General features: G+C 45.7%; 1 protein-coding gene across 4 annotated transcripts in view; it reads right to left on the bottom strand.

Annotated features, from left to right (window-relative positions):
• Window positions 1–14210, bottom strand: part of TBC1D23 (TBC1 domain family member 23) — a 552903-nt gene that overhangs the window by 40081 nt on the left and 498612 nt on the right. For all 4 annotated transcript variants that reach the window (XM_069204869.1, XM_069204866.1, XM_069204868.1 and 1 more), the window contains one exon: window positions 9444–9638. In XM_069204869.1, coding sequence (XP_069060970.1) covers window positions 9444–9638 — 195 coding nt within the window. The remainder of the gene's footprint in view (window positions 1–9443; window positions 9639–14210) is intronic.

The following is a 14210-nucleotide window of genomic DNA, read 5'->3' as shown; positions in this document are numbered from 1 at the left end:
AAATACATGTGCTAGACACTGGTCAAACCGCATTCCCAAGCTACATGATGGCTTTTCTGAAGACAGGGATGTTTGGTATCAAACATCTTGTATTAATAAACCCTCCCTGATTCCAGTGATGGATTTATTAATAAATGCACCCACCAGCCACCTTAGAGGTGCCCTCTGAAAACTTATCAACTGCTAATCTGCTCACTGACCAGTTCTGGCCAATCTGCCACCAACCGACAAGAATCTTCCCCCCACAGTGAAAGCCTTCACTCTCTGGGGTCAGAAACAAAAGCTTGTCTGGACTGGGGTGTGAAACACCCCTCACCACAGGGTGATCTCCATTCCAAGGCAGAGAGATTCAAAAAAGAACACAGCCTTTGGTATTCACATCTGGCCTTCCTCAGAGGAAGATGCCAACCTCCCTGCCCCAGGGGCAATCTTGCACCTGGGCAAGTCGAAAAATTATCTTATATAAGGTGGCCAGCCTGAATTGGATACCACCTAGGAAATGCAATCTTGCATGTGGTGGAATATAGGACCTCGATGCCCGCTCCCCACAGGAAGTGGTCATCTAGGGGAAGTAGTGACCCCAAGGGTAAGTAGCCCATTGGCTACTACCCTACACTCCCCTTAATGCCCACTAAATTGAGTATTTTCGGGGGGGGGGGGGGGGGGGGAGCTGATATTAGATACTCAGACCTTCACTGGATACAAAAGAAGGAGTGAACAAGAAGCCTGCTGAACCAGGGAACCGAGGAGCACAACCCTGCTGGCTTGCCTGCTGCACCCGACCCTTGAGGAGCAACTGACCTGTCCTGTCGCTGCAGTCTCCAAGAAATGGGAAGAGCTGCCAGTAGAACTCCCCGGGAGTAGAGGAGCTGCTCCCCTGAAGCCGTAGGCACCTAATAAAGAACAATGAGGACCCGGACCGCCAAAACCCATACGCCGGACATCACCACTGCACCTGAATCACCTAGACCGTGCTGTAGTGGTCCAACAGTGTTAGCGTGGTCCCCAGGCCCCCCAACAGACGAAGCCCACCAGGAGTGCGCCAACTGTGGACTTCGCAACGGAGCCTGCATCCTGTTTCTGCAGACCCTCCTGCAACCATCAGTGACCAGGAGACAAAGACACAATGCCTCAGGACACATCTGCACCTGTCTGTCCCAGACCGAGGAGAACAGGAACAAGGGTATCCCCATGTCCCCAAGCCTCGTGAGACCTGGGCCCACTTGTTGGCTTGGCTGGACTGGACCCCTAGTCCAAGCCTGCAGACTGTTTCTGCGGGCCCACCTGCAACCACAAAGAACTCCACAACTGGACCCGACACCAGAAGACACCACTGCACCTGTGCCCCACAGCCCGAGGAGGAGTGGACCGTTGTGTCCCCATGTGCCTGAGGACCTCAAGGGTCAAGCCCCCCTGTTGGGTTCCTACAGACTGGCTTTCGAGTCCCAACTTGCAGCAACTTTCCAACCGGACAGTTTCCAATTAAAATGAATGGGACAGCCGACGCTGTGACACATCTCTGCACCCAGAAGCACCAGAGCCTTCCAAAGTGCCCCGTTGGTGTGGCCCTTGTATCCTGCCTCATACTCACCGTAAGTCCTGGAGAACAGTCCCGTAAGTCGCTGTGAAGTTTCTGAATGCAGTACGTGTTCCCCCCGCATACGATAACATTACCACACCCAAAAATTGCACTAAGGGACAACTTTTAAAAAACTGTAAAAATCCAAATCTGGAGAAGTACTCACCTGACTCCGGTAATCTTGGTATCAAAGTTCATATAAAAGTACATATTACTTTTATAAATTGGTGTTGGATTTCTTTAATGAGTGTGTCTCACTTACTGCATGAGTGTGTGCCTTACATACTTAGCACTACCCTCTGATATGCCTAACTGCTAGACCACACTACCCTAAAAGACAGCATTTGGGATGTCACTTTTGGCTCTGTGATACCTATGGAGGATTGCCTTGACTCTTTGTACAGTGTGCGTCATTTCGGTCCACTATGGTTCACTATATAAAGAGCCAGTTTTCTACAGTGAGTGATCTTCAGTTAGTGTATCCGTCAGGACGAGTGTCAGTGAAGGCAACTAAATGGTTATTCTGACGTATACTTCTAACTGAAGATTCCTCATTATATAAATCAATACCTAAGCAGTGCCTCTTAAAAGGTGGTGCGGCTGAGGAGTGGGCATACACAAAAAAATCACGCAGGATCGAGCTGGGGAAATAGGTCTCCCGGTAGACTTGATTATACAGACAGTAATGCATGGTGAAGGTGTGAACAGATGCTTATGTTGCAGCCTGTCAGATATCCAGCACAGAGACCATTCTAGACAATGATGTTGCAGCAGCCTTGGTTCTGGCAGAGTGACAACAAAAACCCTTTTTAGAATGTCTTCACATACAGAATAATCTATGAGGATGAAGATTGTTTCTGGCCTGCTTTCCTCTTAGTACCAACAAGGCCAATAAACAGCTTATCCAGTGCTCCTTTGTGCTCTCAATGTAAAGGCCAGGGGCACATCACATGTCCAACATGTGGAAACTCTACTCTTTATAGGAGTGTGATGGGGTGAAGGAGGGTAGGTAGGGTCATGAACTGTCTCATGTGGAAGTGGAACACCACAGTTGGGCTCACGGAGCCTAGAGCTCACTGACATGGTGCACAGAAGAAAATGCACTGAGGAATACTCTGAACAAGACCTCTAGCCAATGATAGTAATGGTGTTCAGGCAGAGGCTGGAGTTAATTCATATCCAGAGGGTATGCCCTCATCATTTCAAAACAAGACTTAGGCCAGGCCTGGGCTAATGTGGGCTTCCAATCAAAGAAAAATGTTGCAGTCAGATCCAGGTTAGGTGGCACGGAAGTAGGAATGAGCACCGTAGTAGGCAGAACCAGCTAGGCCTCTGGCATAAGAGTGAAGGCAGGTGCCACTGCTGGTAGAGGACCAGGCAGCATCCCAGTGGGATTAGTTGGCATCAGGGCGGGACTGCCAGGATAAGTCTGACTGGGGCAACCCTAGGCTCCATGGAGCCCACAGAGGCTCCATAGTGAGCAAGCTTTGTCCTAAAACCTGCAGCATGGCCACCTTAAAGGCATTCATCTGTTGTGAGGTCAACAATAGTATGGGGAAATCATGGCGTGTTGTGTCCAGCTACAGGATGGTTTCAAAACTGGACTATTTAGGTGGAATCTGGCTCTTCGAGTTAAGACTGCACAATTTCTCCCTGGTGTGGGAGTGATGGTATGGTAGTGAGTCCTTCTGAAGTCTATGGCGACAGTTGTTCCCTGGCCTCATCTTGGCCGAGTACAGCCACTTCAAGCGAGACTGGGACCTGGAGTGTGACCTTCCCTCCTTCTATTGTTTGGTGGTGTACAACTTCACCTCCCACTTCCTGTTGGCATGTGGATGCATGACAGCACACTTGTTGTATGACTTGGAGTCATCCCTAGACACCACATGCAGACACTGTGTTGATCTGTGACCAACGTATGCTTTCATGGCTCAGTTAGAAGCCTGTATTTTTTTGCCTTGAGACATTGCCCTACATCCTGTCTACATAAAAGAATTTGGAGCCTGTATGCACAAACAGAAGTTGGGAATAGACCTCAGAATTCGCGTTGAAGGAAAGGAAGTGACATAAATATGCAGGTGTGGCACCTCAATGTGGCTCAGTGTTGTCACTTCCTAGGGTGGTGTAAGGTCATTTCTGAGCTGAACACAACCCTTATAGGCACACAGAAGCAATGCCTTTGAAAAAGTTCTGGATTCAGTCTGGTGCCTGGGGAATTTCAAAAGTTGAGGAATCTGGGTTAGAAGTATCCATCAGAATGGATATGTAAGACTTGTATTTTATACTGTATATTGTAGAAAGCTTTGCAGTAGCATAAGTCATGCAAAAATTGGACCTTCATCACTTTATGGGCACTTCCCATTAGCTTCTTTCGACTAAAGCATATGGGACCTGTAGTTTTGGATTTTAATTGGGCTCTTGGTAAAAGCTCACAGAAAATGTCATGTTCATCCTAATATAAGCAAGCATAAAAGCAAGAGGGGCCTGGGACTCCAGAGGAACAAAGAGCCTCCTTGATGAGGGAGTTGATGATCGTCCGGGCTTAACTGTGCTCCTCAACAAGAGACCATGTGACTGACTGGTCAGAGCTGCCTCAGGATAGCTTAGCAGAAAGGCGAGAACAGATATAAAGAAATGGTACTTAGGTCAGATCAGTGGTTAAAGTGCTGAGGGGACTAGTCCAGACATGATTTAGAAGCATCACATATTCCATCACCTTAACAACTAAGTCTTCACCTTGCAGCTAAAGGTTAATGCAGAGTCAGAAAGGGCAAAGATATTCAATCATAAGGGCTGGATTCTTGAATTCAGGAAGCATTCCTGTGACCAGGCTGAGCTCTATAGCAAGAATACTATTCAATTTGCATTAGTGTAACCCATTACAGGAAATAGATGGCAGGACTACATAAGGCCCCTCTTCGATAAAATTCGAGTCAATTTCCAAGTCCTCCTAAAGTAATGAAAAGCTTAGCAGCTTCCGCTTCTCTACCCCATCTGGCTGAGCTTCTATGTCAGATTCTCTATTTCAGCAGCATCACGTGGACCACTGTATTCCTCATTCTTTTTGGAGTTAGGCCCAGTTTCCAAATCTGTTTGTCTATATTATAGATGACAGACGCTGAGACCTGAATGCTCAATGCTGAATTAAACACTGGCTTTTTGCACAGAAAAAGAAATGTTAGCAGCGAAAAGAACCATGATTAGAAAGGAGCCAAGAAGGAAAAATAAGTATTACTTAATCCAACAAGTCAAACATTTTGATAATAGTTGGCCAACTAAGTGTGTTACTATCAGATGTCCTGGGGAAATAAAATGCCAAAATCAAGCAACAACTTGGGCTACATCAGTATGGTGATTAGGATAAGGCCTCTTTGCTGAACAGAACTCAATAGAGAGCTAAGCTTTGTACTCGAAGATGAGTGCTATGAAAATAATTCAGAAGATGTGCTAGTGTTTTAAGAGGTTAAATATAGAAGCAAACAATAAAATATTACACAGTAGACACTTTTTGACAAAGAGGCTTTTTGCGGCATCTTCAAGAAAGTCGATGTGTGCATATATCTTTACTTTGTGGGAAAAAAGAGTAAACACAAATAGGTTCCATGACAGCATGGGTAAATAATAATTAAGGCTCTGTCTTTATGACAGGCTAAAGGCCTGATTTAGGTCTTGGCGGAGGGAATACTTTGTCACAAATGTGACGGATATCCCATCTGCCTTATTACGATCTCCATAGGATATCATGAGATCGGAATAAGGCGGACGGGATATCTGTCACGTTTGTGACAAAGTATTGCCCTCCGCTAAGACCTAAATCAGGCCCTACGCCATTCAAATAGAATACATTTTATAAGTGAAAGAAAAAAAACACATAAATGTGCAATTAAACTGTTTTGTAGTCAGAAAAGTAAATACACCAAAGAAAATACATGGCCTCACAACTACAAGCAGCACATCAGGTGTCACTTGCTGTCCAACTACAGGACTATTTGTTGTTTGAACACAAAAATCTAATGTGAACATAAATGAGACAATGTAACCATTCACGCCATGACAGGGCCTTGATTGCCAGGTCATTCAAGCAATGGAATGCCACGACAAGCACATGAAAATCAATAGCTACATGGGGACTGACCCAAGCCCACCTCCCCTCTACTTCTTATTGTACTTTTTTTTTTGAAGAACTGATGACATAAGGCCTTAATGACTACGAAGCTGATTGTCTATAGCCATACCTAAAAAGAGAAAAGGATAGTATTGAGGGAAAGATTAAAAAATCTTAATGACAAGACAAACAAGAAACAGCTCATAGAAAATAAACTATATCATCAGAAAAATACATAACTTTCAAGAGCTACGAAGAATTTCACAAAGTACTGATTGATACTCATTTTTTTAATGAATGCAATTTTCCAAAGCCAGTTTCAATCTACACCCTGCTTATATCCTCTATATCTGAAGGTACAGTTACAAACATGGCTCCCATTCCGAGAATACATAGATAACTTATTTTTCTTATCCAAAAGCAGATAGAAGAAAGGTATTCTTTGTTTAATTGAAAAGAGAGCCTGAAGACAAATGTGCTTACCTTCGGTAACTATTTTAATAGAAACAATTTCCACACAGATTCCTCACATTATGAATACTTACTGCAAGGCTCAAACCAGTCCTGAAATCCCTTTCCCCCAGCAACGACTCTCGGGTCTCACAAGGTGGCCCCAAGCAGCTCCAGCCATAACTCTGCCTGTGGACATGACATCACCGTAGTATTTTAAGTGCTAACCTGCACATTTAAAGTCAGTTCCTGGTATTGCTTTTATTATCCCTTGCCCCATTAAGGGGTAGGAAGAGGAACACAGAGTCACAACAGCGACAAATGCAGTGCATCACTTCTGCATGCCATAGAATGTTTTTATTCACAGCAATAGCTCATCTGGAATGAGGGAGGGTGGGAAGGAATGTGTGAGAAATATAATTCCTGTAGCTAATCATTTTTCAAACTTCGAGATGTTTGACAGCAAGGCTTAATATAATTAACACCCTCTGACTCAAAGCACAAAGGTGTGCTAGCATTTTGTATAAATGAATTTGGTGGTTGGATTCCAGGCTGCCAAGATGATGTCAGAAAGGCAAAAGGACATGCAATCTGGGGCTTGGGATGGAGAACCTGAACATCCAGCTGCATGAACAGGTCTGCTCTGAGCACGAAAGAAAGAGGAGGCTGGATGTTGAGTGGCAGATCGACGATTTAGTTTTTCCAAAGAACTCTGGACAGAAGCAGAATCAGAGGATATGTGTACAGAAGGCCCCCCCGAGACTCACAGGGGTCCATCCTGATGGACGTGTATGGCTCGAAACTGAGGAAAACATCATGATCCGGGCATCACAAGACTGCCTCATCACCTCGGGTGTAGCTCCCACTCGTAGACCTCCAGGGCATCCATTCTCACACTGAGGTAGCTTTTGGAATGGTCTCCTTAGTGTAAGACTACCCACCAATCCCTGTTCCCATGACCACAGGATAATACATAGTCCATGACCCCACACCGCCCTAATTGCTCAGATAATGAGTAGTAGTGGTGTTGCCCAACAGAATCTAGACATTACTCTTGAGATAGTAGGGGAAAAGAGAGCACCAAAGTTCGAGCACATATATGTATGTGTAGGTGCTGCTTTGACATGGACCAAAGGCTCAGAGCAGTCTCTTCACCCAGTTGAGCAGTCCAAATCAGTGAGGGAGCACATGTAAGCACAATACCCTAAGCCTACGGATGGCTGAATAGGTGAACCCTCACATGAATGCAGGGGTTTAAAGAGGATTAAAAGATCTGCACCCGAGCAGAGAGGCTTCCTCTGTGCTATAGCCACTCTCTCTTTAGACCACAATGGAGGGCTCCCATCCACCACCTGGTGGAAGGCCCCAACAGGATGCGGCCCTGCAGGCACAAGATCTGCATGACTGAGATCTGAGCTTGAGTCAGAATATCAGAATCGTTTGAATATCCGCAATAATCTGAAGGGGAGGGAAGACTATCCAAAGGGTTGTGTCAACTATGAACCAATTAAGGTCGGCCTCTGCCTGAAAAGAGACTTTAGGAGACTGATTGCATAGCTTAAGTCAGTGAGGACAGTCATTACCCACTGGAGATTTTCGTGGACCAGTGTGCAGACTCCATCATCACCAGACAGTCTAAGCACAGGTATACAGGGATCAATACCTCGAAAGAAACAGTACACAAGAGTTCTAATCAGCTGACAACATTATCAGTGCCGAGACTCCTGAGCTCCCGAATAGCGTTGAAACTTCCTGGGCTGGCGGTGGAACTGTCTCGCTGAGGAGGCTAAACCCAGCAAGCAAGCCTTAGCTCTACTATTCTAATGGTGTTGCAGGGAGGAGCTTACCTCGTCAAATGGTCTCTCACTATCAAAGGGCATGTTCTTGTGTGTGGTCTGGACATCTTTGGAAGTAGCAGAGGAATACATCCAAGCATGAAGAGATAGGGTGGCTGCCATGTCCACAAGCCATGACACGCCGTCTGCAGAATAGAAGGTGCACTTCAGGATATGTTTGGAAGCGTCCAAACCATTGTTGAACAGATCCTTGAAGGCCTTTATTCAGATGATCTGACAAGAAAATGGGGTTCTGTTTTGACAGCGAGAAGGGTAAGAATCATCTTCTTGTGAAGTACCAAATCTACTAGCATTTTGCAAAGATCTATGGCAGCCTCAGCATTAAAGGGGAGAATGATGATATCATCCTCTTATTCATTATCTGTGCAGCTGTATTCTTATCAAAAAAGGCAATGGTATCAGAGCCGGACCAAAACAAGTCTTCCATCTTGGAAAATGTACAGCCCCAGAAAAATGTCCTGCCAAGGGCACATCATCAAAAATGCTTTGAACTTCTCTTTTGATACTTGAATGAATTTGAAGGTGGAACCTTCTGGACAAGTGACAGAGCATTGGAAGGCTTTGATTTTTACTTGGCTCGCAGGGTCAGACCCCATGGAGGCAATGTGTGGAGGGGTTGGGCGAGTTTGGAGCCACCAGAATCACCATGTAGCCATGACTGAAGTCACTTGAGGAGGGTGGCCCTGAAGGTACTGGAGCACTGTAAACACGTCAGGATAGAAGGCGTTGACCTGCACAGAGTCAGCTGAAGGAGTTGAATACAACAGCTAAGTCTTTTTCAAAGTTCTGATTTTCTTCATGTACAAAGATTCCAGCACCAGGGGATGGCATTAAGTGTCCAAAGGTCTGGGGAGGTGAACCATTTCCTCAAAGAAGATGGTCTCTACTTCTTATGGAATATGCTGTGGGAAGATCTTTTTGAAGATCATTACACCAGGAAGGTAAAGGGAAACACTTATGGTATCTCTGAGGACCTTGGCCAAAATAGCTTGATCTCCCATTCTGTAATGGCTTTCGGCATATCGATGCAACGGACAGCAGAGCATGGTATTGTGTTGCATGCCCAAATGCCTTATGAAGATTTCATGTGGGTCCAACAAAGACATTTTCCTGTAGTATCTGAGACAGGTTTTACATTTTTGGAAGCAACATCTGACCTCGTCGCTACTGAAAGGATGAGGAATTTCAGCAGTGAAGTAATAAGAAAGCTTCCATTGGGCATCAATGTGGCACAGAAAAGCAGGAACTGATGCAAGTGTGCTACCTGGCACATATTATACTGTGATGTCAAATTAGGTGGATGGAGATATGACTGAAGCTGCATAATGCCACAATGGAGGCACTGGAGAGATATTGCCGGGGCAAATATGGCACCAGGAGAGATATTAATAAGGTGATTAATTAGTCGTAAGACATATTCACATATCAGCTTGATCTTTTCAGGATGTCTTACCGTTCAACTGCTAAAACCTCAATGCCAGATGAACTGCTGTTTCCATATTTGAAGGTGATAAGTTCAGGGTGTTTCTTCTTAGATGTGATCTTAACCACAGAGTTAAGTGGCTGACGAGACTGTATGTAAGCCAAGCCTCTCCGTGATGGAATCTCCCTTAAGCAGAACATGTGTTTCGCTGTGACAAGGAGGTGGCTACAAATCAAAAACAAGACTATTAATCTCACAAAGAGTACACATAATACATGATGGTTCAAGTGGATGGGATGTATAACTTGAGGGAAACACTATAATTGCCCAAATAGTGAACCTGGTCCCATTGCAAAAAGCTGCAAATAATTTCTTGGTGAGAAAAGCAGTTAATCATTCAATATTTCTTAACGTTTGTGCCCATCAACTGAAAAATAAATATGAAAATTAAGATCTAAATGTTGAACATAATCTTGAAGCAAGTAATTAGATAGCCAAAGGCAATAGAGTAAAGGAACACAGAACTATGGGAAGGTGCAGCAGGAAACCTACACGCATTGATAAACCTCATGGATGATATAGACATGCTGGACAGATCCACAGCACAACCTTTGGTATGGTAAAGACTTGTCTACCGTATCCTAGCACCCAGCCTCAGTGGAAGCACTGCTGTTATCCTGTTGGTGTCACCACTCTCCAACCCCTGCAGGCCTCCAACATGGGTGGCAGCAGAAGCATTTCCACTAACCCCCCTCAGTGTGATCATGACATCAGTGTGCTGAATCATTAAAGTGCCTACAGACAGGGGAAACCACTACACTTTAAAAAAAAATAATAATAATTCTGTCTGGGCTATGGCTTCCACCCACTTAGAGAGCAGATTGTCCAATTTTTGCGGCCAGTTTACACATGGTTGGGGTCAAAACAGCACTAGATCACCCGGCTGTTTTTTTATTTATATAAAAAAATAGGGTGGAGCTGGCCTAACTTGGCATTGGGTTGCACTCTCCACCACTAAGGCCCCAACATTATTTCTGCCCTCCTGGCCTGGCCTTCTGCCATACTGCAACCATACCCGTGGCAAGCAAGAGTACATTTGAATTCTTTGGTTCATTATTTTGACATATGGGTCAGCAGAGTGGGGTTAATGGCCCATTCTGCCTTCCCTGCTACAGTGCAGTGTAGGATGGACATGCCCTTTACCCTATTCTGTGTCTTACTTTTATCCTGATGATGTGGTGGGCTTTCAGAACTCTAGGGATGGGCAGATAGGTGTCCAAAGTCCCAATCTGCCCACTCAGGTGGGCTGTAAGAACACAAGACTAATGGGGAAAGGGGCGGGGGAGAATGAGATAACAAATAGTGTGGGATGCTGGATCGTCTTAGCATCGGACCCACACCCTGCACATCAAACAGTATATATGCCCTCCAAGCGGAGAACATATAGGGGAAATTTGCTCACCTCTTTGTCAGACCAAATGTGAATACTACATCTCACTGGACATGATGAAAGGCTGCAGTAGTCAAACTTTGGGTCAGCTGGCTACCAGGGAACCCTCCCAACCCTGAACATTTCTGAATTTTACAGACCTACAAACATCCAGAGTGGTTTAACTTGCATGGATTTCTGATCTAGAATGCCCTGCAAACATCAAAGAATCAGTCAAAAAAAATTACTTTGATCATATTTGTGATAAAGAAAACTTGGGCACTTACAGCCAATGGCCAAAGTCTTCCCACCCTGGTTTCTCACACTTCTCTCAATTAAACCGCAACCTCCCATGAGCGGGTGCACCTAACAAACAGGCTACTTACCTTCAGAAATGCTCTTGCTGGTGTATAATCTCTCTGAATGCAGGTTCAGCACCTTGGGAGTATCCCTAAGTGCCAGACTGCATCCAGAAACTCAAAAACAGGGCTCCTGAATGTCAGAAGGTGGTGCTGTGCGAATCTGCAATGACTCCATTCCACTCCAGAAATTATAGCTGTTTGTCTGTAGAATGGCTCCGATGCATCAAAATGTCAAGGCAACAGCGCTTTGAGAATTTATGTACTAATGCCCACGTAGCAGTCTGACAGATATCCAAGTCAGACACTCTGTTTGCCAATGCAGTGGTACCACTCTTGGCTCTGGTAGAATGGGCCTTTAAATCTTCTGGAAGCTGCTTCTTAGCCAATGAGAAGCAGATCTTAATACTGGGGAATATCCATCATGATATGGTCTACTTTCCACCGCAATGCCTTTCTTTGCTTCAGAGAACCCCATAAAAAAATGATCACCCACCTAATGTTCCATGCTGCGTTCAATGTAAAAACTCAGCACTCTCTTGGGCTCCAAGTGATGGAGTCTCTCCTCCTTTGGAGGGACGAGGAACAGCAAAGAACGGCCGGAAGTGTGATGGTCTGCTCGATGTTAAAAGGTGTCACCACCTTCAGCGGGAATGCAGCTTGAGTCCTTAACACCAGTTGGTCAGGGAAAAGGTGGGTAAAGGAGGATAGACCAAGCAGGCCTGAAGGTAACTCACACGGCAAGCTGATGTTCTCACAACCAGAAAGACTGTTTCTAAGGTGAGGAGGCACAATGGACAACTTTGCAACGGTTCAAAAGTGGAACACATGAGGAAAGTGAGAACCAATTTTAAATTCCAAGGTAACATCGAAAGGGCTTATGTCACAAACCTCCTAGGGAGAGCCCACATATCCCAGCACCTGAAAGACCTGACTCCAAGTCCAGAAGAGATGCCACTTCAACTTCCTCACCCTTGCATACAAAGCCCTCCACAACCAGGGACCTGTCTATCTGAACCAACATCTGAATTTCCATCACCCCTGCAGGAACCTCCACTCTGCACACCTGGCCCTCACACAGATCCTCCGCACTAGACACGTGGGAGGGCATTCCTTCACCCACTTTGCCTCCAAAGACTGGAACGCCCACCTCCTCCTCCACACCTCTCCTATGCTGACCGATTTCAGAAAGGGCTCAAGACTTGGCTTTGAGTGAAGACCTGCTACTAGCACCTGTATACCCTCACAAGTGACAAGTCGCGCTCTACAAATATTTATTGATTGATTGATCATTTCTGTTCTTGATCTACTAGAGGCTGTTAGCTGAGTTTTACACACTTGAATTTAAAGATCCTGCCAGGTGGTGTACGACCAGGGAAATGCCCTGACAAGTCAACCAGTTCCAGAGGTACAGAGCCTCCTGGCACGGGACCCTTCCCCATCCTTGTTTGCTGCAGTGCAAAATGGTGGTAGTATTGTCAGTGAGAATCTGCACCACCTCCCTTTCCTGGTGGGCAGGAAGGTCTTAAAGCAAATCACCAGCACCTCCAGCAAATGGACGTGGAGTCTTCTGAACCCCACCTTACTAGATAGCCTCCCCAACCCAGTGGTGACACATTCTTCACCACTATCAACTCTGGGTTGAGTAGGAACAGGGCAGCTGCTGGTCCAATTACAACTGAGCAACCACCACTGCAGTTCTTTTGCACCATCTTCTGGCACCTGTACCTTGGTCCACTGAGATTTCAGATCCCACAGCTGGGCTGCCATGTGCTATGTGGCATTGACGGCAAGAAGGATGTAGGAGGCTCTGCGGCCAGAGAGCCTCAGAGCCATCTGTAGGAGGCTGGACTGGCTTGTAGTGAGTACCAAGGGGTACTTGCACCTTGCACCAGGCCCAGTTATCCCTTATTAGTGTATAGGGTGTCTAGCAGCTTAGGCTGATAGATAATGGTAGCTTAGCAGAGCAGCTTAGGCTGAACTAGGAGACGGGTGAAGCTACTACAGTACCACTTAGTGTCATATGCACAATATCATAAGAAAACACAATACACAGTTATACTAAAAATAAAGGTACTTTATTTTTATGACAATATGCCAAAGTATCTTAGAGTGTACCCTCAGTGAGAGGATAGGAAATATACACAAGATATATATACACAATAGCAAAAATATGCAGTATAGTCTTAGAAAACAGTGCAAAGAATGTATAGTTACAATAGGATGCAATGGGGAAACATAGGGATAGGGGCAACACAAACCATATACTCCAAAAGTGGAATGCGAACCACGAATGGACCCCAAACCTATGTGACCTTGTAGAGGGTCGCTGGGACTATTAGAAAATAGTGAGAGTTAGAAAAATAACCCTCCCCAAGACCCTGAAAAGTGAGTGCAAAGTGCACTAAAGTTCCCCTAAAGACAAAGAAGTCGTGTTAGAGGAATAATGCAGGAAAGACACAAACCAACAATGCAACAACTGTGGATTTCCAATCTAGGGTACCTGTGGAACAAGGGGACCAAGTCCAAAAGTCACAAGCAAGTCGGAGATGGGCAGATGCCCAGGAAATGCCAGCTGCGGGTGCAAAGAAGCTTCTACTGGACAGAAGAAGCTGAGGTTTCTGCAGGAACGAAAAGGGCTAGAGACTTCCCCTTTGGTGGACGGATCCCTCTCGCCGTGGAGAGTCGTGCAGAAGTGTTTTCCCGCCGAAAGAACGCCAACAAGCCTTGCTAGCTGCAAATCGTGCGGTTAGAGTTTTTGGACGCTGCTGTGGCCCAGGAGGGACCAGGAGGTCGCAAATTGGACCAGGAGGTAGAGGGGACGTCGAGCAAGACAAGGAGCCCTCCTAGCAACAGGTAGCACCCGGAGAAGTGCCAGAAACAGGCCCTACGAGGATGCGTGAAACGGTGCTCACCCGAAGTTACACAAAGGAGTCCCACGTCGCCGGAGAACAATTTAGGAGGTCGTGCAATGCAGGTTAGAGTGCCGTGGACCCAGGCTTGGCTGTG

The sequence above is a fragment of the Pleurodeles waltl genome, chromosome 8 (assembly GCF_031143425.1).
Source record: "Pleurodeles waltl isolate 20211129_DDA chromosome 8, aPleWal1.hap1.20221129, whole genome shotgun sequence".
Taxonomy (NCBI): Eukaryota; Metazoa; Chordata; class Amphibia; order Caudata; family Salamandridae; genus Pleurodeles; species Pleurodeles waltl.
The sequence above is the reverse complement of the archived record's forward strand: the minus strand, read 5'-3'. Positions and strand labels throughout refer to the sequence as shown.